This window comes from Meles meles, chromosome 5, assembly GCF_922984935.1.
Source record: "Meles meles chromosome 5, mMelMel3.1 paternal haplotype, whole genome shotgun sequence".
Lineage (NCBI taxonomy): Eukaryota > Metazoa > Chordata > Mammalia > Carnivora > Mustelidae > Meles > Meles meles.
The window spans coordinates 150,483,039-150,507,280 of NC_060070.1; the positions used below are offsets into that span (position 1 = coordinate 150,483,039).

Sequence of the window (24,242 nt, forward strand, 5' to 3'; positions counted from 1 at the left end):
TCCCCCCATCTCCGCCCCTCTGTCCTCCATACTCTCTCTCTCTAAAATAAATAAATAAATGTTTTTAAAAATTTTTCATTTTAAAAAAATGCACGAGTTTGGGGCGGGCTATACTCTTTGCCCCACAAGGGAGTTTACACTTGTTTCCCAGTTTGTTGCTGAGAAGCCCCTTCTAGAAGAGCTTTTCCTGTATGAAGAGAGAGTGCCCATCCCACAGGACAAGCAGCCGTTAGCTCACATAGCAGGCTGGGGGGACGGCGAGGAACATCCATCGCACTACGGTGAGAACGTACAACAAAAACTTGCACTTTCAAGGCCTCGTGTTCACAGATTACGGCTTAAGGCCACCTCCCTGCACACACAACACACATCCTTTATCAGATCAGGACAACAGACACTCCTGGAGGACAAGGGTGGCAGGTACAAACCCATACCGGTGAGAGAAGACAGCTCTGGAGAGATTGAGCACGGCTAAATACTGGAGGCATCCACGGAGAAGAGCTGCGCAGACCTGAGAAAGAGAGAAGGCGCTCTCAGCTCCCAGGATGTTGGGGCCCAAGAGACAACTTCATGATGGAGAAAGCCCTCTCTTGATCCCCCGTAAATGGCTGCTCTGACACCCCAGCCCAGTATCCAAAAAACATTACCATGTCCAGGGAACATTCTGTGTTCGATAAATCCAGATGAGCAATGGCATTGGGCTGGGCCAAAAAACTGTACATGTACTTGAGATTAAAAAAAAACAAAAACAAAAAGCAAACACATTAGGATCTAGAAACACACACGCACGCATTAATATTTTAAAAAGAAGTTACCCGCGTCCTGCCATAACCATTCTCTACTCTTCCCTAGAGGACGAGCAGAATTTCATGTCCTTCCACGGCCTTACCTGAGAGCAAAGTTCCAAAGAATATTTAAAATAATATGTCTGAGTTTAAAAAAAAAAGGCCAAATGAACTCTTGGCTGCCAAACCCCCTTTTGTTACACATGACTTAGTTTTCCTGATTAGCTTCATTTTTATAATTTTGGAGCAGTGCTAATTAATTTTAACTGCTACGATTAAAATACCACCTGAATAGCACTCACCCTCTCAAAATGCTCATCACTTTTGAAAGTGTTCAAAGATCCACTAATTTGAATTTGAACCATCAGATGGTCTCAGGCTATACTCTCTTCCATCCAATGCAACGATTTTTTTCTACCCTTAGTTACTTCCAAAATCTAACAAGAAAGGGTCGGATGGTACTATAGGTTTAGGTTTTTTTGGGTTTTTTTGTTGTTGTTTTTTTAAATTTCACACACAGCTCAGACATGTCAGGTTTCGAAGGGTCACAGTGCCTAAGCTCCCCCTTATTCCCCTGCAAGACCGTCAATACGACAAACGAAGAGTCCTCGGCTCTTCTCTACTTGCCCCGAGGAGCCACACCCAGAGTCCACCGAGAGCAAACAGAGTCCAGGCTCCTGCCCCCAGGAAAACAGCTACATTCTCCTTAGCTTCTCTGGATGTCACCAGATCCTTGCAAAAACTAACCAGCTTACACCAAGATGTCTTCGTCCTTAGTAAAGACTCAGGGGGCAGTGGCTTAGCTCTATCATGCTTGAGAAAAATACTCTCTACCAAATCGGAAAAGCGAAAGATTTGCCTGTAAGTACTTTAGAGTAACTAGACACACACAACAGACTGGATTATGAGAAGTTCTGATCCAGAAAAATAATTTGCTCTCGCTTCTGTAAGGATCTCAGCCTCTCTTGGGCTTTGCTGGGCATGTGGTTCTCCTCTTGGCTACCAGCTGGGGGAGCTCTAATCACCCTCCATAGGTGACAAGACCCTACTTGGCCAACAGCACCTCTCTGAAGAGGCAGGTCCAGCTAGGCCTCTGGCCCTGAAGAGGGGCTGGGTAAGCCCCTCCCTGCACCTGCTGGATGGCTCCCAGAACCTCCCAGAACCTGTCCAGGTCTGGGAGCCCACTGCCACAGGCCTCGCGTTTCCACTTCCCTTTCCCCAGAGGCAAGCGGGAGCAAGGCCCACTCTGCCTGAAAAAATCCCGGGCTGCTTTGCTATCTACCTTGAGTGACTATTAATGTCCCTATGTTAGCAGAGTCTTATTATTTAATCTTCAGGCTCCTCTTTTATCCCTCCATTTCCCTAGTTTGCCACCGTAACGTCTTAGTGATCTCCCATCTGACCTCCAGTTTCATTTTGGGAGGAAGCAGACCTATGAATCGTCACAGAAAGTGGTAACTAACATGGACCGGCCACGCACTGAAAAAAATCACGGCACACCGGGAACCGTGTTGCTTAAAATGGGCTCAAGTCTCAGGGAGAGGGAAGAAATTCTACAAAAAACTGTGGCAATATTCCCTGCCTTACAGGGAAAGTAAAACACAAGGGAAATGGGAATAAATTTCACAATGGTTCTCACCCCCATGAAGAGGTAGAACACGCATGAGGAGGGTTCCTCGAAGACACACACTTGTTGTAGGCCCTACACGGCAAGAGAGCATTTCTTCTAAATTCTATCAAAGAGACCAGAGCGGACAACTCCCCAAATCTGAGAGTGAGATCATACCTAATTCACTGTACCAATAAAATCTGCCAAACATTTATATTACTGATTTAGCTGCATGGAAGTCTTATCATTGAGGGGAAACTTTTTGCCTTTAAATTCGAACTTATTTAAAGAGTGGCCCCAACGTATTCCCAAACCCCCCCTTTCCCTACTGTATTCATGGAATACAGGACTGGATTTGTCCCAATATCCTTTTTCAACTGTAAACTATTAAAAAAAAAAACCACCTATCTTCTTAACAATATTATTTAATGACAAAATCATTCAGTTTACATTTCCAATCTTTCTTATCAGCCAATTATAAGAGGTTTGATAATGGTTAAAGGAAAGTGGGAAAAAAGGTCCTTCAGAAAAAGTGTTTCCAAAAAGAATTCACACTTTAGCAATATCAAGTTAACAGAGGAAAACATCTATGTGTTAGACTACATGTAATTAAGGATGGCTCTGGAATTTTTCTCTAAAACACATCCTAAGCTCATAGCTAAATGATCTGAAACTGTCATGATAAGAGGAGCTGAGGAAAGCCATGTTTGGAAATTATTCCAGGCTTATGGAATACAGCGTCTTTGAACGTGACTATGAGGAAAGGAAAACTTACCGAGAGGTCGTCTCCGCGGAGGACATTCCCTGAGAGGTCGAGATGGGTAAGGGTCGTGGCGGTCAGCGGGTTGGCACTGAGTGACTGAGAAAGGCTATTCACCCCTGCAACATGGAGAAGACCCAGCTCATTTTCCACTCCGGGAAACAAAATGAGGTTTGGGAGTGTCTATAAATGGCCCCATCAGATTGCAGGACTGAGGTTAGCCACAAGTACTGTCCCCAAAGGTAGGACTGTCTTCTTCCCACGTCCCCTCGGGGAGAACGGCGGAGTCAAGGACACAGCCATCTCGCTGCGCAGGAGAAAGAGACAGAATTGGCTTCATTCTGCTCCACTTCTGATGTGACTGGAAAGGCTGTGACTTGGAAGTGCTAGAATAAGGCACACGAGTCTAACTGGTCATTTCTAGCTTTCGCTTAATTCTGCTTGGTGCCCCTGACTGGGTGTGTGGGATTTAAGTGATGCGGTTGTGCCTACAGGCACTTCTTGCTATTTAAAGTCCTTCAGAGTTAACGTGGGAGTCAGATAACTGTTCTCCCTAATACAGCACTCCCAAGGCAAAATTCAGAGGGAAATGGATTTTTCAGAAAGAGCAAGAACACGGTCTGCATACAATATAAGCAGCAATCCAAAGGAAAAATGGATAATTAACACTCTACACACTATTGACACACCTAAGATAAAAGGCTGGAGTCAGAGTCCACTGAACCGAACAGAACGGAACAGGTTCTCGCCACCTCCAAAAACCAGGAATAAATACACAAGGAGGGTGAGAGCGTTCTGTGAGGGGAGAACCACGTTCTTTCCTACGTGGTAACCGTCACAGAGGCATGTCTGCTGGTGGGTTCTCCTCAGGCCACTTCTCTCCACGGGGCAAGGAAGGCTCTAGAAGGCAATCCCTACGAAATGGGAGCTCAGCAGAGTCTGGCCACTCGCCGGGATTCGAAGAGGTCAACACACACAGCAGCTCGGATGCTCATTCTTAGGGTAACAAGGATGGGGACATGGCAAAGCTCTTCGTGTCTCTATGGTCCACAGTTTCAACGTGACTCGTTTGGAAATATGGCGATTTCTAAACTGGATATACATTCGAAAATTTTTTTCCAGCAAAATTCTTAAAAATCCCAGCCTGTCTTGAGCACCCTACAGGGAGACAGGGAAGGGGGGGAGTTGGTCCACACTTGCACAGACCTTCCTCGGGATAAGGGACGGGGGTGGGACCTACCAGTGGGCATCAGAATTGACCACAGTGGCAGAACACAGAGAAGCCAGGAAAAAAGCAGAAGGTCCCAAGTACAGCCTCGAACGGGAGCGGGTCTCTGCTCCAAGGGTTTTGGAATGTTTGGTGCAGGGGACTAATGAAAGGGTTACTATCTTATCCTCCGCCTTTGGGGGGCTACACAACTGACTGCAGAATGTCTGTGTCTGATAAACACAACTGAGCCACTTCTCAGGGGTGACTGTGCCTCTGGGTATTGGGAGAGAGAGAAAAGACAGAAGTGCAGAGGGAAAAATATTTTAGTTCCACACCAGGAAGCAGATCTTGGCTATCAATTCAACATTTGTTAAGTGTTCGTAAAAATGTTTATAAAATGCTGGGGAGGGGCGCCTGGGTGGCTCAGTGGGTTGAGGCCTCTGCCTTCGGCTCGGGTCGTGATCCCGGGGTCCTGGGATCGAGCCCCGTGTCGGGCTCTCTGCTCAGCAGGGAGCCTGCTTACCCCCTCTCTCTCTGCCTGCCTCTCTGCCTGCTTGTCATCTCTGTCTATCAAATAAATGGGTAAAATCTTTAAAAAAAAAAAAATGCTGGGGATTGGGAAAGAAATGTAAATGAGACCCATTCATTGCCCTTAAAAAGTTCAAAGACCATCAAGAAGGAAACTGAATAAATTCCAGCAGGAAAAATCAGCACTGCACAAGGGATATGTATTCACTGCAACAAATGTTTACCTAAGACCGACTGTCCTCCAGGCATGGGCTTTTGAGACCCTGGATCTATGACGTTACCCTCGAAAAGACAGTGGAATCAGAGACACAGTCAAATAATCATAATTCAGTGAGGTTGGTTCTATCAAAGAGGTGAGAGACAGGAGCTTGGCATTGAAGGTGGTGGAGATTTGATTCCTGATGCTGGATAAAAGGAACGTGCAATGGCCTACAGAAGGTTAATTTTTGGAGGTAACATTTCAGCGGCTACAGTTACTGGTAGTACACTATAGTGTATTTTGTAATGGAATAATTAAGTCGCAAGCATGGAGAATACCAGACTGTTTCTCATCAAGAAAATCATTTGTAAAATCCCTTCCTTAGTGAGGTATAACAAAGCTCAACAAATAAATTCCAAAATTAGAAGGTCAAATTAGTCTTGACAGGAAAAGGCTCCTTGACAAGTGTGGGCGCTTGGCAGTTGGCCAACACCTGAATAGAATCAGGAGAGAATTATATTCTCAGCTCAGCTTCGTGCCACTAAATCAGAATGAACGACTTCTGCCCCCGCCTCTGGAGCCCACATCCATGTGAGGCTTATGTTAATGGGCACAAAAACAGCAGGAAAATACAAAAATATAGGATGGGAAAGAATCAGGGCTCTCACAACTCGAACTCAGCGGATTTACATGTCATTCTCGATCCCGGCTGTCTAGTGATTGTGACCGTGCTTCGTACTTATTATTGGAGTGTTTACAGCTGGAAAAAGGTGGTACCAGATGGCCTTGCACTGACGTAATGTGGCAAACAGCAGGATATTTACTAGAAATCCAGACAACTATCATTTAGCTAACATCCGAGGGAGAGAAAGGGTATTCAGAGACAGTGGGGATGTCATGGGGAGATTTTTTTAAAAATCTGTCTTGAATTACAAAGCCATGAATATACATGTTTTCCCAGAAGTAAAATACAAATGCTAGTCAAATTCAGCAAAAGATGAAAATTGCAGTGTAATCTGAGTTGCTGTGAATCTTCAAAGCAAAGCTTTTAGATACTACAAGAAAATCTGCAAGAATAATGAAATCCTTTAAGAAATTCTCCTTCTGGGGCACCTGGGTGGCTCAGTGGGTTAAAGCCTCTGCCTTCGGCTCAGGTCATGATCTCAGGGTCCTGGGATCGAGCCCCGCATTGGGCTCTCCACTCAGCAGGGAGCCTGCTTCCCCACCCTCTCTCTGCCTGCCTCTCTGCCTACTTGTGATCTCTCTCTCTGTCAAATAAAATCTTAATAAAAAAAAAAAAAAAGAAATTCTCCTTTTTATGAGGAAAAAAAACCCAACAACCCAACATTTCAAGACATACATCTCTTAGGAAGGACAGCTTAAAAATCTCATTAAACAATACTAACTCTCAAAACACATATTTTAATGTATACAAACTTTGAGACAGAGAGAAGATAAACGTGGCATGATGACCTTTATCTGCGAAGGGCATGGGGAACATGGGTCTGTCCTCGCTCAGGAGGAAGCTGTGGACCTCTGCTCTGCCTGGGGGACCTCCCACCCTCATGACACCTGGAGGGACAGGGACCTAATGAGTGGTGGCACAGAGGTACCCCAGACCCCATGTTTGTCATTGAGAGGATAAACGATCACCACATCCCTCTCTTTCTGTTTCACAGTCATGAACAAATAAAATAAATAAATTCAAGTTGGTCTGCTTGTTTGTTTTCAACATCTCTATCTTAAAAAGAGTTGGACCACACAGCACGGTGATTATAGTTCATACCGTACTGTGTATCTGAAAGCTGCTGAGTGTAGATCATAAACGTTCTCATCACACGGTAAAAGAAAACTGGAACTGTGTGTTGACAGATGTTAACCAGACTTATTGTGGTGATCACTTCACAATATCTAGCTATGAAATCATTATCTTGTATACCTGAAACTAATTTTAAAAAGTTATACCTATGGAGCAGATGATAAATAATTAATAGTTTTTTTTTTTAAGATTTCATTTATTTGGGGTGCCTGGGTGGCTCAGTGGGTTAAGCCTCTGCCTTCAGCTCAGGTCATGATCTCAGGGTCTTGAAATCAAGCCCTGCATTGGGCTCTCTGCTCAGCAGGGAGCCTGCTTCCCACCCCACCCCCCACCCCCTCTGCCTGCTTCTCTGCCTACTTGTGATCTCTGTCAAATAAATAAAATAAAATCTTAAAAAAAAAAAGATTTCAGGGGCGCCTGGGTGGCTCAGTGGGTTAAGCCACTGCCTTCGGCTCAGGTCATGATCTCAGGGTCCTGGGATCGAGTCCCGCATCGGGCTCTCTGCTCAGCAGGGAGCCTGCTTCCCTCTCTCTCTCTCTCTCTGCCTGCCTCTCTGCCTTGTTGTGATTTCTCTCTGTCAAATAAATAAATAAAATCTTTAAAAAAAAAAAAAGATTTCATTTATTTATTAGAGAGAGAGCAAGACAGAGAGCACAAGCACGGGGAGCAGCAGGCAGAAGGAGAAGCAGGCTCCTCGCTGAGCAAGGAGCTAGATGTGGGACCCGATCCCAGGACTCTGAGATCATGACCTGATCCAAAGGCAGAGGTTTAACCGACTGAGCCACCCGGGTGCCTAATGATTAATACTTTTAATGTGTAAGGAATATATATAAATTAAGAAAGAAGATTAACATGGCAAATAGAGAGGTAACAAAGGATGGAAACTAGTAACTTCCTCCAAAAGGAAGACAAATGACCAAGAAACAGGAGGGTGCAGGGAGTGGGGGTTGGGGGAGAATTTACCTAAGCAATAAGTGAAGAAACTAAAATTCAAATATCAGAACACTCTGAGGCACCTGGGTGACTTAGTCAGTTAACTGTCTGACTCTTGGTTTCAGCTCAGGTCATGATCTCTTGGGTCATGAGATCAAGCCTCACACTGGGGCTCCCCGCTCAGCAGGGAGTCTGCCTGAAGATTCTCTCCCTCTACTCCGCCCCCACTCGTGAACACTCTCTTGCTCTCTTTCTTAAATAAATAAATAAACCCTTTAAAAAAATCAGAACACTTTTGCTTATATGCTTGATAAAAAATGGGTAGTGGGAATGTGGACACTTGGACAAAGAACTCAGAGGACAACGTGACAACAAATACACATAGAAAGCATTAAAAAAAATGCACGACATTTGGGATTTAGCAATTCTACTTAGAGAAATTTATCCTCAATGAGAAGGTAACATATGACCAGTAATTTCATATAGAAGTCACGTTAGCGTTGTTTGCATTGCTGAAAAAGTAGAAACCCCACAAATGTACACTAACAGGCCGCTTAAATCAATTCCGCGGCGTCCCCCACACGATGGAACAGCATATGCGGCCACTGAGAGCACTCCCGTGTTTGTGGTCACAGTATACGATGCCGGGAGGAAGTTTACAAAATGGCAAGCGTCCTGTAATACCATCTGTGTGTGTGTCTGTACGTGGGCATGCAGACCAACTATGTACAGACAGACAGACCAACCATGTACAGACAGAAGCCGCATGGAAGGACAGGTGCCGGGCGTCAGCAGGGGCAGTCTCCTAACAGTGTGGCATGGGCATGATGAGTAACCGTGGTTTTCTTATTTACACCTTCCAGTATCTTCTAAATCTTTACCATGAATATACAACACATTGATAGTCATAGAAAACGGTTTCTATGAAACTGATTTGCTGGAGTAGAGAAGTGGTAACGTCACTGGACGGCACTTAGCTTTGAGATCTGTGGGCGGCTTCCAGCACCAGCACAAAATACACAGACTCCTGGGCAAATGTGCCCCTTTGGGAAGTCACTAGAACGCCTAAACCTAACTGTCTGCACGTCAAATCATGGGACTTAGAGGAATAATCCAATTTCAAATCACTCTTAGGGTAACTGTGTGGTGGGAATAAAACAGGACTAGGCGACTATAACGTGACCCAGGGACCGCTTTGCTGGTGACCCGCTCGCCGGTGACACACGCAGTAGGGACCCAGAACAGGCCAGGTGCCAGAGACACAGCAATGGTGGAGACAAAGCCCTTACTGTCCAGAAGATCCCAGGCTAGGACACAATCAACACGTCATTGGAAACACACTAAAACAGAGGAATTTGCAAAGTGCAATGGAACGGAGAGAAAGAAGCATCCACTTGTGCAGGGTGGGGTGAGAGAGGGCTTCAGGGAGGAAGGGGGACAGATGCTCGGTCTCACAGCAGGGGCAGGATTCAGAAGGTCCAGGGGAGGGGACACTGGGGTTGTCCCGGGCCGAAGGAGAAGCATGTGAACACGTAAGACAGAGCAGGATGCTGACGGTGACGGTGGTGGGGCCCTTTGTGCCCCGAAGTGCACAGTGTGCACATTAACTCACTTTGTCTCACCACCTCTGAGGAGGTACTTTTTTTTTCTTTTGAAGATTTTATTTATTTGAGAGAGAGAGAAAGAGCATGAGCAGGGGAGGAGCAGAAGGAGAGCCGTAAAGAGACTCCGTGCTGAGTGTGGAGCCCCACGCAGGGCTTGATCTCACAACCCTGAGATCATGACCCAAGCCAAAATCAAGAGTCAGATGCTTAACTGACGGAGCCATGCAGGTGCCCCACCAATCAGCATTTTATAAAATAAACTGAAGTAGGGGCGCCTGGGTGGCTCAGTCGTTAAGTGTCTACCTTCCGCTCAGGTCATGATCCCGGGGTCCTGGGATCGAGCCCGTCAGGATCCCTGCTCAGCTGGAAGCCTGCTTCTCCTTCTTCCACTCCCCCTGCTTGTGTTCCCTCTCTCACTGTGTCTCTGTCTATCAAATAAATTAATAAAATCTTAACAAAATAAAATAAACTGAAGCACTCCAAGAATATATATAAGGGGAGATGTGAGATAATAGAAAATACATATCTATCCGTCTCTGCTCTCCCATTCCTGGCATAGAATTCCCTAAACCCTCATAATTTCCAAACTATTAAGAGCACGGAGGGCATCTTTTGTTCTAATGAGAGGACTGAGGCTGGGCTCCCGGATGGGGCTGGTCACCATGGAGACCCACCCACAATTAGAAGCTTCCCCCACCCCCACCCCATCCTCCAGGAAGCAGAGAAGGGCTGGAGACTGAGTTAATACTTGGTCATGCCTATCGGAGAAGCCTCCAGAAAATCCAATAGAATGGGTTTTGGGGCGTTTCTAGGCTGGCCAACGCATCCACACCAGGAGGATGACACACCCCGGCTCCTCAGGGATGGACACTCCTGCACTCAGGACCCTCCCACACTTTGTCTTACGGATCTCTTCACCGGGCTGTCCACCTGTGTCCTATATCAGATTCTTTAACAAACCCGCAAACAGTGTCTTCCTGAGTTCTATGAGCTGCTCTAGCAAATTAACCAAACCCAAGGCGAGGTCTCTGGGACCTCTAATAACCAAGGTTTGCAACTGGAGTTTCAAGGAGGCTTGGGAGCAGTCTACTGGGACTGAGTCCTTAGCCTTTGGGATCTGGGGCCGTCTCTGGGTAGACAGTGTCGGAACTGAGCAAAATGGTGGGACACCCAGCTGGTGTCACCAAGAACTGCTCAGCGTGAGGAAATACCGCCACGCATCCGGGGATCAGAAGGGAAGCGTTTGGTGTGAGTCATCAAGGAGACACACAGGAAAGAGAAGCACAGAGGAGGGGAAGAAGGCTGGTTTCACTCTACAGGATGAAAGACTTTCCAAGCAGAATACAAAGCACGTACAAAGGCACAATGCACGCAGGGATATTTCAAGCATTATGGGGTGCTGATGTGAAAACATAATGATAGAATGGACAGATTTATGGAACAACCAGATGCAATGAGAGGAGGGTACGTGGAGTCAGCAAAGACACTGGGGAAGGAAAGGTGATCTCCAGAGCCGGACAGAGCGGGTGGAGCTGTGGTGTGACTGGCCAGTTAGGTTCGCCAGTTTTCTGTGCAGGACACCATCCATGTGACAGTGTGGGTAACTGGGGTGGGGGGGGGGGCGGGTGAGGGAGCAGAGGCAGGGGCAGCCCAGGTAAGCACTCCCCCACCCAAAGCCAAAAAGTTAAATACTATATTTCAAAGTTATGCTCTAACCTGAAAGCATTTCACTTTAGACGAGAATTCCAGTTACACAACTTCTTTATCTTGTAACCATCAGAGTACTGTAATATGTACCCAGATACATAACGGAGCATTAATTCTAACTATGTAAGGTAGCAAGGTGTAGCAGAAATATTACAGACATAAAGCAAAGTAAATAACACGTACTGTACCTTTAGGTGACAATGAGGTTTTAGATAAATTTAAATGCTTTAATCCCTTTGGGAGTTTGGCAAATTGAATACTTAAAGAGGACACACCTGAGAAAGGAAGGAAAAAAAAGATTATTAGAATTTTCAACTTCTCAGAATTGCATTTGTTTTACAATGCCTGAAAATTAACTTAAATTTGATTCCAACTTAAGCGATCATTTTTTTCCCATGTCAGGCTTTATTGTCTAATTATCTACCATCACACCTTCTTTTTTTCTGTTCTCCCTAAAGGATAGGAGAAAAGAAAGATTGCTTAATTAAGAATAACAATATAAAAACTTTACCATTAGAGATGTTTTTCTTTGGACTAAAGTGTTACCTCTCCTCTACAGTCCTATTTCAAATGCAAATACTCTCAGGAAGAGTGGTATAATTGCTTCTTTTTAACCTGTGTCTTAATGAGTTGATCACTCTTCTGGGTGAGCAGATGCACGCTACTTAATTATTGTCAAGAAAACGGTATAATGTTAACTCTTCGGATAACAGCTTCACTTTAAGCACATGGATTCTAATACTTAATTAGTTATGGCTAACAACCTCAGACAAAGCATCAGAGCATGTTTAACTTCTTACAGGTAGGCTGTGCAACTGGAAAAATCACAGTATTAAAAACCAGAGAGTCTCTAAATTTAATGACCAACCTGGAACACTGAACACCAGCTTACTCACTCAAGGACTGCAATGAGTATAGACCATTCACTGGGAGGAATAAGGAATACATGAAAGTAAGCAATTCCTGCAGGTCGTTCAACCAGCTCCCTGCAGGCATGTTCCTGGGTAGGTTCCTGAAATAATATTAACCATATGGTCTCCGAGACTGATTCTCAGACTCCATGCACTGATACAGAATGACCCAGCTGGTTGCTGCCCTATCATATAACCCCACATTCTCTATACACTTTTTCAAAGATTATCAAGAAACACCTACTGTAGTAGTTAGAGTCGTAGTAGAGCACTAAACCTCTAGTTGGGTGTCTCCCCAAGGACGGTGGGTGTTCTGAGAGCCCCTATTTACTTCCCCATGTAATTTCCCAAGTAAATTTGAAAATCACTGGATTAAATGATGCTACACAGGTTTGTTTATGTGAATACTTCTCGAGATCTGAATATGCTAATCCATATTATTAATTACAAAGAGGCACCCAGGCCTGGTATTTAGCTGACAGATTCTTATAAAAGAATATATAATTAATCAGTTAATAGGAACACAGGGAAAAGGGAGTCATTTTAGAAATGTAATTAATCCTTAATCCAAAGGGCAGAAAAGGAGAAAAAAAGAACAATGAAAAAATGAGGAAGAAAGAAAACATACAGTAGATTGCCATACAAATAAATCAATAATTACAATAAATGTAAATGTCCTAAATAAAAAAAAAAGTGAAAAATGGATTATCTAAGCAAAAAAATCAGGTGCTTTCAAGAAACACTCAGAAATACACGTATTCAGAAGTGAACCTAAAAGCATGTAAAAAGATAGATGCTGCAAACACTAACCACAAGAAAACTAGTATGTCTGCAATAATATAAGACTAACGTTAGATTTTAAGAGGCAAAGAGATAAGTGAGACATTTCATTAATGAAGATGAAATAATTTTAAATCTGTATGGTCTGAAGTATAGTCTCAAGATGTATAAAGTAAATCTGACAGAAACAAAAGGAAAATAATATTATTATATACACTATATACACATACATGTGTGTGCTATCTTGCAACAGTGGGAGATTTTTAGATACATCTCTGTCAGATGATAAAACAGATAAAAAAGGATATAAAGACAAAGATGATACCAAGAACACAATAAAGAAGTGTTTGAAATATTTAAAACACTGTACCTAATAACTGCAGAACTTATTTCTTCAAAGTACACATAGAGCCTTTATTTACCTTGAGTGACAATATGCTGAGCTTCATGAAAAGCAAGTCTCAACAAATAATATAGAGGAAGTTTCTTAACTGCTGTGAAATCACACAAAGCATATTCTCAACTGCTACCGCTATATGCAATTAACATAGGAATTATAGCAAAAAGAGAATTAGAAAATCCCCAGATCATTAGAACAGAAGCAAGGTATTTCCAAATAACAAATGAGCCTCCCCAAAAAATCACAGAGGAAATCTTAGATATATTTTTATTTAAATTTTGTTATTTATTTTTTTAAAAGAATTTATTTATTTATTTGCCAGAGAAAGAGAGAGATAGCAACAAGCAAGGGGAGGAGCAGGCTCCCCACTGAGCAAAGAGCCCAATGCAGGACTCCAACCCAGGACCCCGGGATCATGATCTGAGCTGAAGGCAGATGCTTAATGTACTAAGCCACCCAGGTGTCCAAAAAAATATTTTTATTTTAATTTTTAAAAACTATGGATATCAACATTTTAGCGATACAATTAGAGGCATGCTTAGATGAAATCTATAGACCTACTTATGTTAATCAAAAAAAAGCTGGAAACTAATTATCTAAGTATCCATCTCAAAGTATTTGAAAGAAAAGCAGCAAATTAATCCCCACTCCATCCCCATAAACAGGAGGGAAAAAAGATAACAAAGGGAAGAAATCCATTAAATTGAAAGCATCCATAAATAAGTAAATTTAACAAATCCTCTTCTTCAAAAAAACTAATAACATTAATGAGCCCCAGAAAGACTGCTTTTTTTTTTCTTTTTTAAAGGAGACAAAGAGAAGGATCAAATTATCAAAATCAGAAATGGAAAAAAAAAATACTAGTAGAGATCCTACAGACATTGCAAATATAACTAAGGGGTATACGGTCATATTTCCTAATGAAAATTACAATTTATTGAAACTTCCATAAGAAGAAATACATAATCTTGGGGTGCCTGGGTGGCTCAGTGGGTTAAAGCCTCTGCCTTCAGCTCAGGTCATGATCCCAGGGTCCTGGGATGGAGCCCTGCATCGGACTCTCTGCTCAGCGGGGAGCCTGCTTCACCCTCTCTCTCTGCCTGCCTCTCTGCCTGCTTGTGATCTCTGTCAAATAAATAAATAAAATCTTTAAAAAAAAAAGAAGAAGAAGAAATAGATAATCTCAGTAGTCTTCTACCTATACAAGAAAATAAACCCATTATTAAAAACCTCTCCACAAGGAAAAGCAAAAGTTGCCTAATATAAAAGAGTATATACTATACAATGCTATTATTTATGAAGTTCAAGAATAAATAGAGCTAACCTATCCTAACTGAAGTCAGAATAGTAATTACCTTTTCTGGGCCAGAGAGGGAAGGGTGAAAATCACTAGCGCAAAGCAAGAGGGAAGACTGTAATGCTTGCAAAGCACTGATGCCGTCCTTTGTCTCGGGCTTGGTTTTCATGATCAGCGTTCACTTTGTAAAAAGTCAGTAAGATGTAAACTTGGGGTCTGTGAACCTTTCTGAATGTACATTACACTTTGATGAAAACTTTTACTTCCCAAAACTTAAGTATGGGAGATAATAGAGGAGAAAATGGAGATGCCCATGGGTATGGTGATGTCTTTTTAATGCGTTTTTAGATGTAACACCAAAGGCAGGATCCGTGAGAGACACAACTGGTAAGCTGGACTTCACTAAAATTAAAAAAGTTCTGTTCTGCAAAAGGCAATGTCAAGAGAAGACAAGCCACAGACTGGAAGGAAATGTTTGCAAGGACTGATATTCAAAATATACAAAGAACTCTTAAAATTCAACAATAATAAACAAGCCAATTGAAAAGGAGCCAAAGACCTTAACAGAACTCTCCGCAAAGAAAATACACAGATGGCAAACAGGCATATGAAAACATGCTCCACACCCGAGCTCCTCAAGCAAATGCAAATTATGTAATGATAAGATACCACTACCCACCTACGAGAATGGCCAAAATCAAGAACAGGGGCAACACAAATGCTGCCAAGGAACTCTCCCAATGGGAACTCTCATTCGTGGCTGGTGCGAATGCACAATGGCGCAGCTGCTTTGGAAGACGGTTGTGGTTTCTTACAAAACTTAATATACACCAACCTGTGATCCAGCAATCAACCCAAGGGTGTTGAAAACTACAAGAAACTCTTAAAAAATCAAAAGTATGGAGACAGCAGAAAGAGCAGTGATTGTCGGGGCTGGAGGATGAGGCGGTGGGGCAGGGAGGAGGGATGAACAGGTTTCTAGGACAGTGAAGATCCCCCATGATACTACAATGGTGGTTCCATGTCATCGCGCGTATGTCCAGATCTCTAGAATGTGCACCGAGAGTGAATCCTAACAAAAACTATGGACTTGGGAGATGATGAGGTGTTAGTGCAGGTTGCTCCACGGTCATGAATATACCACGGGGCAGGGGCGGAGGGTCGCTGATCGTGAGGGAGGCTCTGCCTGTGTGGGGCAGGAAGGATACGGGAAATCTCTCCATCTTCCTCTCAATTTTGCTGTGAACCTAAAACTACTCTAAAAAAATATATATATATTTTTCAAAAATCAGGTATGGATTTAGGAAGGGTATCAGATTCTCGCTTTTAAATTCTGGTAAGAGTTATCACTGCCTACCCATGACCAATTCTTTTATATGGTTTTTTACCTAGCAAGGGGTATGTTATGAGGATGTTTAAACAAAACAAAACAAAACCCAAACCTATATCCCATATCTTCAAATTATGCTGAAAATAGATTAGATCAAAGTTAAAACCTACCACTCAACTTCAAATCTGTTGTGCTCAGACTGACTTGAGTTATTTAGCTTTGTGGAGAAAAGGACAATTTTTACATTTTCATGAATTTCTTTTGTGACAGACATACCTGTCAGACCACGTAAAACCCATGTAAAACCCTAAATGCCTCTACCCAGATGCAAGGCTGGAAGGGGACAGTCATTTAAGGTCACTGATGACACCACTCGGGCATTCACTCCTTAATCATCAACTATCTTTAAAAAAGGAAGGAAGACAAAAAGGAGTAAACAATCCAGCATTATTTTTCTCTGGAAATTGAATGAGCACACTGTCAACAATGAAAGTAATAAAAAGCGAAGCTCCTGAATCAGAATGCAGGTGAATAAAGTCATGGTTGATATTTATGTAAAAGAAAAAAAAAAGGAAAAATGTAAACAGGATGAAAAGGAAAGCAGATTCAAGACAGATAAAAGATGGTCTGTTTCAAGTACTTTCTACCAAATTTCCGACGAAACTTCTAGCTTCTTTCTTTCTTGACAAAATATTTTGACTTCTTAGGCATCCATAAGTCATAAATATATTACATTTCTTCTTTAAAGAAACACCCTTGCTAAGTGCTGACACAAGAAAAGGCATAAATGGGGTCAACACCATTCTTTTTTTTTTTTTTTTTTAAATAAAAGCACTAAATGGATTTTTTTTGTTGCTGCGGTGTAATTGACATAGAGCATCTTATTGGTTTCAGGTATACATCATCATGATTCAGTACGTTCACTGATCTTTGAGAAAAGGTAACAGATTATTACACAAAGGGTCCTCTTCCTCTCCGGCAGACTTTGGAAGTGTGGTCTTGGCCCACATGAATAAATTGAGGGTGGCTGGCTGCCAAAATCTCAAGAAAAACAAAAAAAATTCACCTGCCTGGTACTTTCTGGAGCCATTTACCCAGCAGTGTCAGGGAACAAACCGATCATCAAGAAAACATTTCCCCCCCAACAAAGGATAAGAAGAGACTTTTCAGTTTTTGGCTAAAACTCTTTAATTCTGCCCCCCGCCCCCCAAAATAAAGCAAAACATAACCTTCGGAGCTGTGAATTAAAACGGAATTTATCACTAGACGCTTTCATCTGGAGACTTTACTAAAGGGATTACCCTTCTTGTGATTTTTTTTAAAGTGTGTGTCAAATCTAGAAGGAAAAATGGTTTAATTTTTATTTCTCCTTTCAACACAAGACTATCATGGCTTCCTTGGCTTCGAAATATTTATGCCTCATAAAAAAAGTAATTACGAAATGGTTACTAGTATAATTTGCCATCCGATGTCATTAACTTACAAAGATCGGAAATGAAATTTGACATTGCACACTTACCCTACTAATCATTCATGAATTCAAAAGCCTGTGGTAGTATCACATAAAATTCTAGCACTCGGATATTCTAGAATCCGTATGCTACACAAGCCAGGCAAAAAGGTTTAAGGAGGTCCTTGTTAATTGGAGACATCAATATTAATAGCTTAACAAAATTCTGCACATGGTTCTAGCGAGGGGATGTGGGTGAACAAAATGCTCTCTTCTGTCAGAGAGCATAGAGATTTGAAGCTGGTGGATGTCGGAACACAGGTAACAGTTAAAATCTTTCCATTCCCACTAACTCCTATGGCTCCCCTGGAAAGTTCAGAAACACTAAGAAACGTGACTAAACGAAATCCAGTGCGGTGTTTCCATTTCCAAAATAAGGCTGAGGAGAAAAGATTCAAGAACTAGGAATATAGGAATAAAAAGACCAGTGGAAAAAATGGAGTCAGCATACCGAACTTTCGAGCACCCTAAAATCCAAAGGTGGGCAGTTTTTAAAATACTGTTTTTATCTTGTCTCCCCTTAAAACACACAGCTTCCTCGTTCAGAAAAAGGGAATGACATTTTACTGCGCAAGGCTACTGTGTGACTCAAAGGACGCAGTGACAGCTAACACTGATGAGGTTCAAAGCAGGGGACAGGCTCTTCTTGTCCTTTTCTGTGTATTATCTCATTTAATCCTGAGAACACCTCCATGCAGTCAGTACTATTATTAAAGAGGAAGAAACTAGAGTAGCTTCCCGAGCCCTGAGTCACATACAGAACTGCTGAATCATTCTATTGCACAGCTAAAACTATTATGACACTGTACAGTAACTCCACTTGAATTAAAACTTTAAAAATAAAGATGAGGCAACAAACACATAAGTTGGGTAACTTGTCCCAGTTAACTCAGCTGGTAAGTGGCAAAGCCCAGAACTGAACTCGAGTGTTTTGACTCCAGATCAGAAAGACAAAAAGCACCAAAAAACAAACAAACAAACAAACAAACAAAAAACAGAAAAAACAACAACCCTTAAGTGGCAATTCTAGAATCTGTTTCTCTTGTCTTATTCAGATCAAACCAGATGGTCAGGGGAAAAAAAAATCTGGGTGCTTCAGGTCAACATTTCCAAAAGAAAACATTTTGACACAGCATTCCAAATCATCTTTAAACAAAATAATCCAATTTAGAACAAAGTGTGGGGAAGAAATGGACAGACATTCCTGACAAGGCTAAGACCATAAAAACAAGGGCAACGGGGAGGGACGACTGGGAAGAAGAGAACATGGGGTTCGGGACGACTGAGGAAGTCCAGCATGTGGGAAGAGCTGTAGTCTCCAAAATTATGCAACTATCATCCAAAAAGTCATGCCGGATCCAAAGGGTCAGTCACAAGGACGTGACCGAGAATGCCGTGGCTCAGACATGGGTCAGCCCGAGGGTCGAGCACAGCAAGTGAATCGAGCTGAGCTGAAGCAGAGATTCCCAGAGATTCTTAAGCCTTTTTCCTACCGTGACCCACATACAGACCCCAGACTTGACATCACAATGAAGGAACCTCGTACAAAAATAAATACATACACATATATTAGAAAAGTAAAACTGAAGTTTTCCCAAACAAATGCACTCTGACAATTTCTATTCTGTTTTTTTTTTTTTTTAAGATTTTTTTTATTTATTTAAGGGGGGGCAAACACAGAGGGAGAAGCAGAGAAGCAGACTCCCCACTGGGCAAGAAGCCCAATATGGGACTCAATCGGACCCTGAGATCATGACCTGAGATGAGGGCAAATACTTAACTGATGGAGCCACCCAGGTGTCCCCGATATTTTCTATTCTGTTCTATTCCTTCTTCTTCTTTTTTTTTTTAAAGTAGGCTTCATGCCCAGCATAGAGCCTGATGCAGAGCTTGAACTCCCCACTGTCAGATCAAGACCTGAGCCGAGATGGAGAGTTGGACACTGAGCGATGGATCTACCCAGGTGCCCCATTCTTCCTTGCTCCCAGGCCTGTCATGAGCTATGAAACTGATTTCATGACCTGCTGGTGGGTCTTGACCTACAATCTGAAAGCACGTCAGGAGAGAACTCCGAGAGCCAACCAGGGAACGGCGCTGGACCCAAAACCAGAAGAGCTCGTGCGTGCATGTGGTCTGTTCGCTGCCTTGTGCGTCCCTCCGACACGAGAGAAACAGCAGGGCCCCCGCACCGGCAGTTCCGCTCACACACACGGCACCCTGCTTACGAATTCACATGCTAACCTGTTCCACCACGCACCCCTCGACAACAGAAGGCTGTCTGTCCTTCGTACGGAAGTGTGACAAGGACACCGAGCGGTCAGTAACAGGAATGTGCTGCATCAACATTCGTATCACAAAGCGAGGAGCAAACCTGCTCTCTGAGAGTTTCCAAACAAGTCCCTGAGTGGATGGTTCAGGTACAAATCAAATTCCACTTGGTGCTGAAATTCCTCAGAATTCTGGGCTGCTAAATGGTCTTGCGTTTCCTGGAGTTTCCTCGGTCTCTTTTATATAACCTGCGATTCAATTACACATTCTTTCCCCACGCTTTTTACTGTTTTCAAACATAAAATACCGTCACCGAACAGCTCAGGAACAAAGATCATTAAATATTGTGCCTGGACTGAAATTCTTATATTTTACACTTAGTTGGATTTCTTGGGGAATTTCCATCCATGGGCAGGAAAAACTACTGAGCATCTTCAGACATTTAGCCTGAAATTTAAAAAAAAGAAAGAAAAGGAAAAACCTATACAGAAGATACAGAATTTGTGTTTCGGAGGCTCAGCCTCAGAGTGAAGGTAGGAAATACGGGTGCTGGCAGCTGTCCAAGAACACTGGCAAACAGATCCGTGAAGGAATCGAGAAGGGGCCGGAACAAGGAAAGTCACAGTTTGAGACAACATTTTCAGGAGCGTCAAAAACAGAGTGTATGGGAGCAGATACTGTATTGGGAATCGGTTTGCACACACGACATCGAGGAAACTGCCCTTGGAACAGTCTGGGGTTTCAGCTCCTGTCAACGGACTGCAGATCGGTGAAAAGACATCGAATCATGTCTCAGAGGTAGGACTGTGGGGAACAAAAGCCTGGAAACATCCTGTTGGAGCCCATGCTCTGATATATAAGACATCCCTCTAAACTTTGCCATGAAAATTAAATTAATCAGTGCAATTAAAAAGCTACAGAAGGGGCACCTGGGTGGCTCGATGGGTTAAAGCCTCTGCCTTCAGCTCAGGCCATGATCTCGGGGTCCTGGGATTGAGCCCCGCATCGGGCTCTCTGCTCGGCAGGGAGCCTGCTTCCCCCCTCTCTCTCTGCCTGCCTCTCTGCCTACTTGTGATTTCTGTCGAATAAATAAATAAAAATTTAAAAATAAATAAATAAAAATTTAAAAAAAATTTAAAAGCTACAGAAGAGAATTAAGCGGAAGTCAGACCCAATTTAAAGGAAGTATGTACTGATCTTGTCCAAGGTATGAGGAGGCTGGGGAGGATGAGGGACAAAAAGCAGGGACGAAAAGGGAGAGGGGGGAGGAGAAATGTCCGCATCTCATCAGAATGCACCAGAACGAAGCAGGAGCCGGCACAGAAGTTTAAACCACACACAAGGGTCTGGCGGGAGGGTCTGAGGGTCCCGAGCGGCTGCCCCTCGGAGCACACGAGGCTCCCAGCAGACAAGGAGACAGAGGGCCTCACGTGCATCCTTCCCTCCAAGCCCCCAAACTCAAACTCTGTGGTCTTTGGGGTCCGGCTCCCATCACCTGCGGTAAGGTTTCTGAGGTCCAACCACATCGTAGCCTGGATCGGCCCTGCATCTGTGTCCGTGGCTCGGCTGGGTGCCCCGTCTAGACACATGGCACCGCGTCTGCCCTCCCACCAGCCGTGGCCGTGGGGCCCTAACGAAGAACCCTGCAGTGAGTGTTCATCCGCACGTCCGGGTGTGAGCGAAGGCTCCACTTCTCTTCAGCGATTTGTGGGAGTGGAACCACCGGGTCGTGTGGAATCCGTGTTTAGCTTTATTCTTTTTTAAAAGATTTATTGATTTAAGAGAGAGAGAGACTGTGGGAGACGGGGGCAGAGGCAGAGGGAGAGTCTGAAGTGGACTCTGCACAGAGCGTAGACCCCGACATGGGGCTCAGCTCCAGAACCCCCAGATCACCACCAGCCAAAACCAAGAGTCGGACGCTTCATTGACCGCACGGCAATTTGTGGTTAGCTTTTTAGGAAACTGTCTAACCAGTCTGCAAGGTGGCTGCACCATTTTACATTCGCACCAGTGAAGCATGTATCCTCACTGCCCACGTCCTCGCCGACACTCACTTTGATCACAGCCATGCTACTGGCCGTGAGCTGGTACCTTGCTGTGGGGGAATCTGCGTCTCCTGGCCCCTGCCCTACCGCACTCTGGGTTTATACTCTTCACGACCTGCCTCCATCACCCCCCTCCCTCCACTGACTCTGTCCCGCCAGGAGATGACTATGTTTGGGTCCCTCCCATCTTCAAAACCAAAGCAGAAACAGCCTCTCATCTATAAAAGGTGATCTCCGTGTACATTTCCATTAGTCATAGTCATCACCGTCTCTCAGCGGACTCACGGAGACAACATCCGTTTTTCCTAAAGACATTCCCGTGCCCCGAAGAAACTCCCACTTCAGGGATAGGCAGCCACGATCTGCAGCTGTAGTTGATTCCGAGAGGATGATTCTCATGGGCCCTCGTTTTCTAATTCGGTCTCAAACTTCCTTTACATTCACTACTTTAAATGCTCGGAAGTCACTCCTTATTTTTGACTTGAATACCAAAGTGGGTGGGTATCCTTTTCAATGAAGAACCGAGCCTCTATCGAGAACACAAAGAATTGTCTGTATCGGTCCCTTCAGCTCCCTTTAATAATTAATCCTCATCAAATATATAACATTGCAAGATGAAAGGCTTTTATTCAACCATGCTGGAAAACATTTGCAACCGATAATGAAAACAAAATAGTCCCTCTAGAGATAAAGCTACTCCTTCTTAAACCACACCCACCAACATTCCCCTACTAAGAATTCAAATACTTAAGTTTCACATTCTGAACCTACTGACTCTCCCTTCCGCCCCCACAAACACTTTTAACGAAACTTTCTTCTGCCTCATCGTGAACTCCAGCCCTTCATTTTCTCCGGATCCTCACATTCAAATCTTGTTAAATATTAAAAGATTCGTGTGGTAGACAGAAGAGTGAGATGGTCCCCAAGGTTCTTGCCCCCAGTACACATGCCCAATGTCATTCCCTTGAGTGTGTGGGGCAGCCTGATGATTATATGGCACATTGCTAATGTGATTGGGCTACTATTCAGCTGACTTTGAGTTATTTGAAAGCGGAGAGTGTCCTGGGTGGGCCTGACCTAATCAGGCGCTCTACTGAAAAGAAAGGTAAGCATCAGAGAGATGTGTTCCTTACTGCCTCAAGCACAAGGCAAACTGGCATGCAGTGAGAGGAGGAGCCGTACAGTAAGGACCTGAGCATAGACTCTGGACGCTGGGAGTGGTCTCAGATGACAGCCAGCGAGACCATGGTGACGTCTGTCCTGCAGATACAAGGACATTCATTCTGCCGACAACTGGCAAGCCTGAACACATCAGGTCACACAAGATCACAGCCACAGCTGACAACTGACTTCAGCCCTGAGAGACTCTGAGTAGACGGCCCAGGGAACCTGTGCCCAGACTACCGACCGACCCAAGGAGACTGTCACATGACACCTGCGGGCCACGTGGGCGATAATTTCTAATGCGGCCATGAGAAAACTAATACGGTGGTTTAAAAACAATACCCTGCTTTCTGTTGGTAACTCAAGAGAGGTTACATAGAGAATGAATTTCAGCCCACGTATTTTCATCAAAGGGGAGAAAAACCTCGAAGCCAACAAAGCATCGGGAGCATTTATGAAATAATTACAACGGAGCTTGACCCTGTTCGCGGGGGGGCCCAGGCCACATGACAGCTGCCAGGTGCTGTCGCCACCCCGGTGGGAGAGACCACGCGAGCGTGATGGTACCTCGGTCCTCCAGCGGGTTGCCTGCCAGGTTAACCGTGTGGAGTCCTGAGCTGGGATTGTGCGCTAGGGCACTGGCCAGTTTTTGGGCAAAATCCCTGCAAGTAAATAAAACAGCAAGGTTAAGTGCCACGGAACATAAAACTGCTCAAATCAAACACAGCTACAGCTCGAGTGAGAGCTAACAAAAAGAACACCTTCCTTTACAATGGTAATCGACTTACTACATTTATTTTTTGCCCATTTGTTAACACCGAATTCTAGCCTCCACTAGTATCTATCCTCATTAGAGAATCCCCAAAGCCACAGCGAAAATGTGGTTCATGTTGATTAGCCAAAACCGCATTCAAAAGCAAAAAGAAAATATACAATTGCCCTTTTAAAGATACATTACAGGAAGCTATAAATAGTATTACTTAGTCCCCTCATAACTTAAAACAATAAAAAATCCTGAATCGAGCCTTCTTTTCATGGAAACAGCCATTGGCTGTTCACTCTATCTGAACTCTCATTTCATGCAATACTCACAAACGCAAAACTGATCGCCCTACTTAATCAGTTTAAAGGCTACGGCTGCTAGCACTATGTTTTAACAAAAACTCAAAATCACTATTTCAGGTATGTTGTACTTAAAAGAACACACTAAGTGCTGTGATGACGAAGGTGTCTACCGCCCTCACTTAGGGGCAGTAAAGTCTTCGTTCTAGCAGATTTGAACTCCATGTGAGGCTTGGACCCTGCCTACTCAGCCACCACCGACCACTGTACAAGGGAGGTATGGATTTGGAAAGAGAGAAGCGGATAAAACAGAGCCAAGCA

At 43.7% G+C, this 24,242-nt stretch overlaps 1 protein-coding gene across 6 annotated transcripts in view; it reads right to left on the reverse strand.

Moving 5' to 3' along the window:
- CARMIL1 (capping protein regulator and myosin 1 linker 1) overlaps positions 1 to 24,242 on the reverse strand; it is a 305,453-nt gene that overhangs the window by 123,117 nt on the left and 158,094 nt on the right. For all 6 annotated transcript variants that reach the window (XM_046004391.1, XM_046004388.1, XM_046004387.1 and 3 more), the window contains 5 exons: positions 23,427 to 23,521; positions 11,343 to 11,429; positions 3,170 to 3,273; positions 648 to 725; positions 435 to 511 (listed from right to left, as the gene is read on the reverse strand). In XM_046004391.1, coding sequence (XP_045860347.1) covers positions 435 to 511; positions 648 to 725; positions 3,170 to 3,273; positions 11,343 to 11,429; positions 23,427 to 23,521 — 441 coding nt within the window. The remainder of the gene's footprint in view (positions 1 to 434; positions 512 to 647; positions 726 to 3,169; positions 3,274 to 11,342; positions 11,430 to 23,426; positions 23,522 to 24,242) is intronic.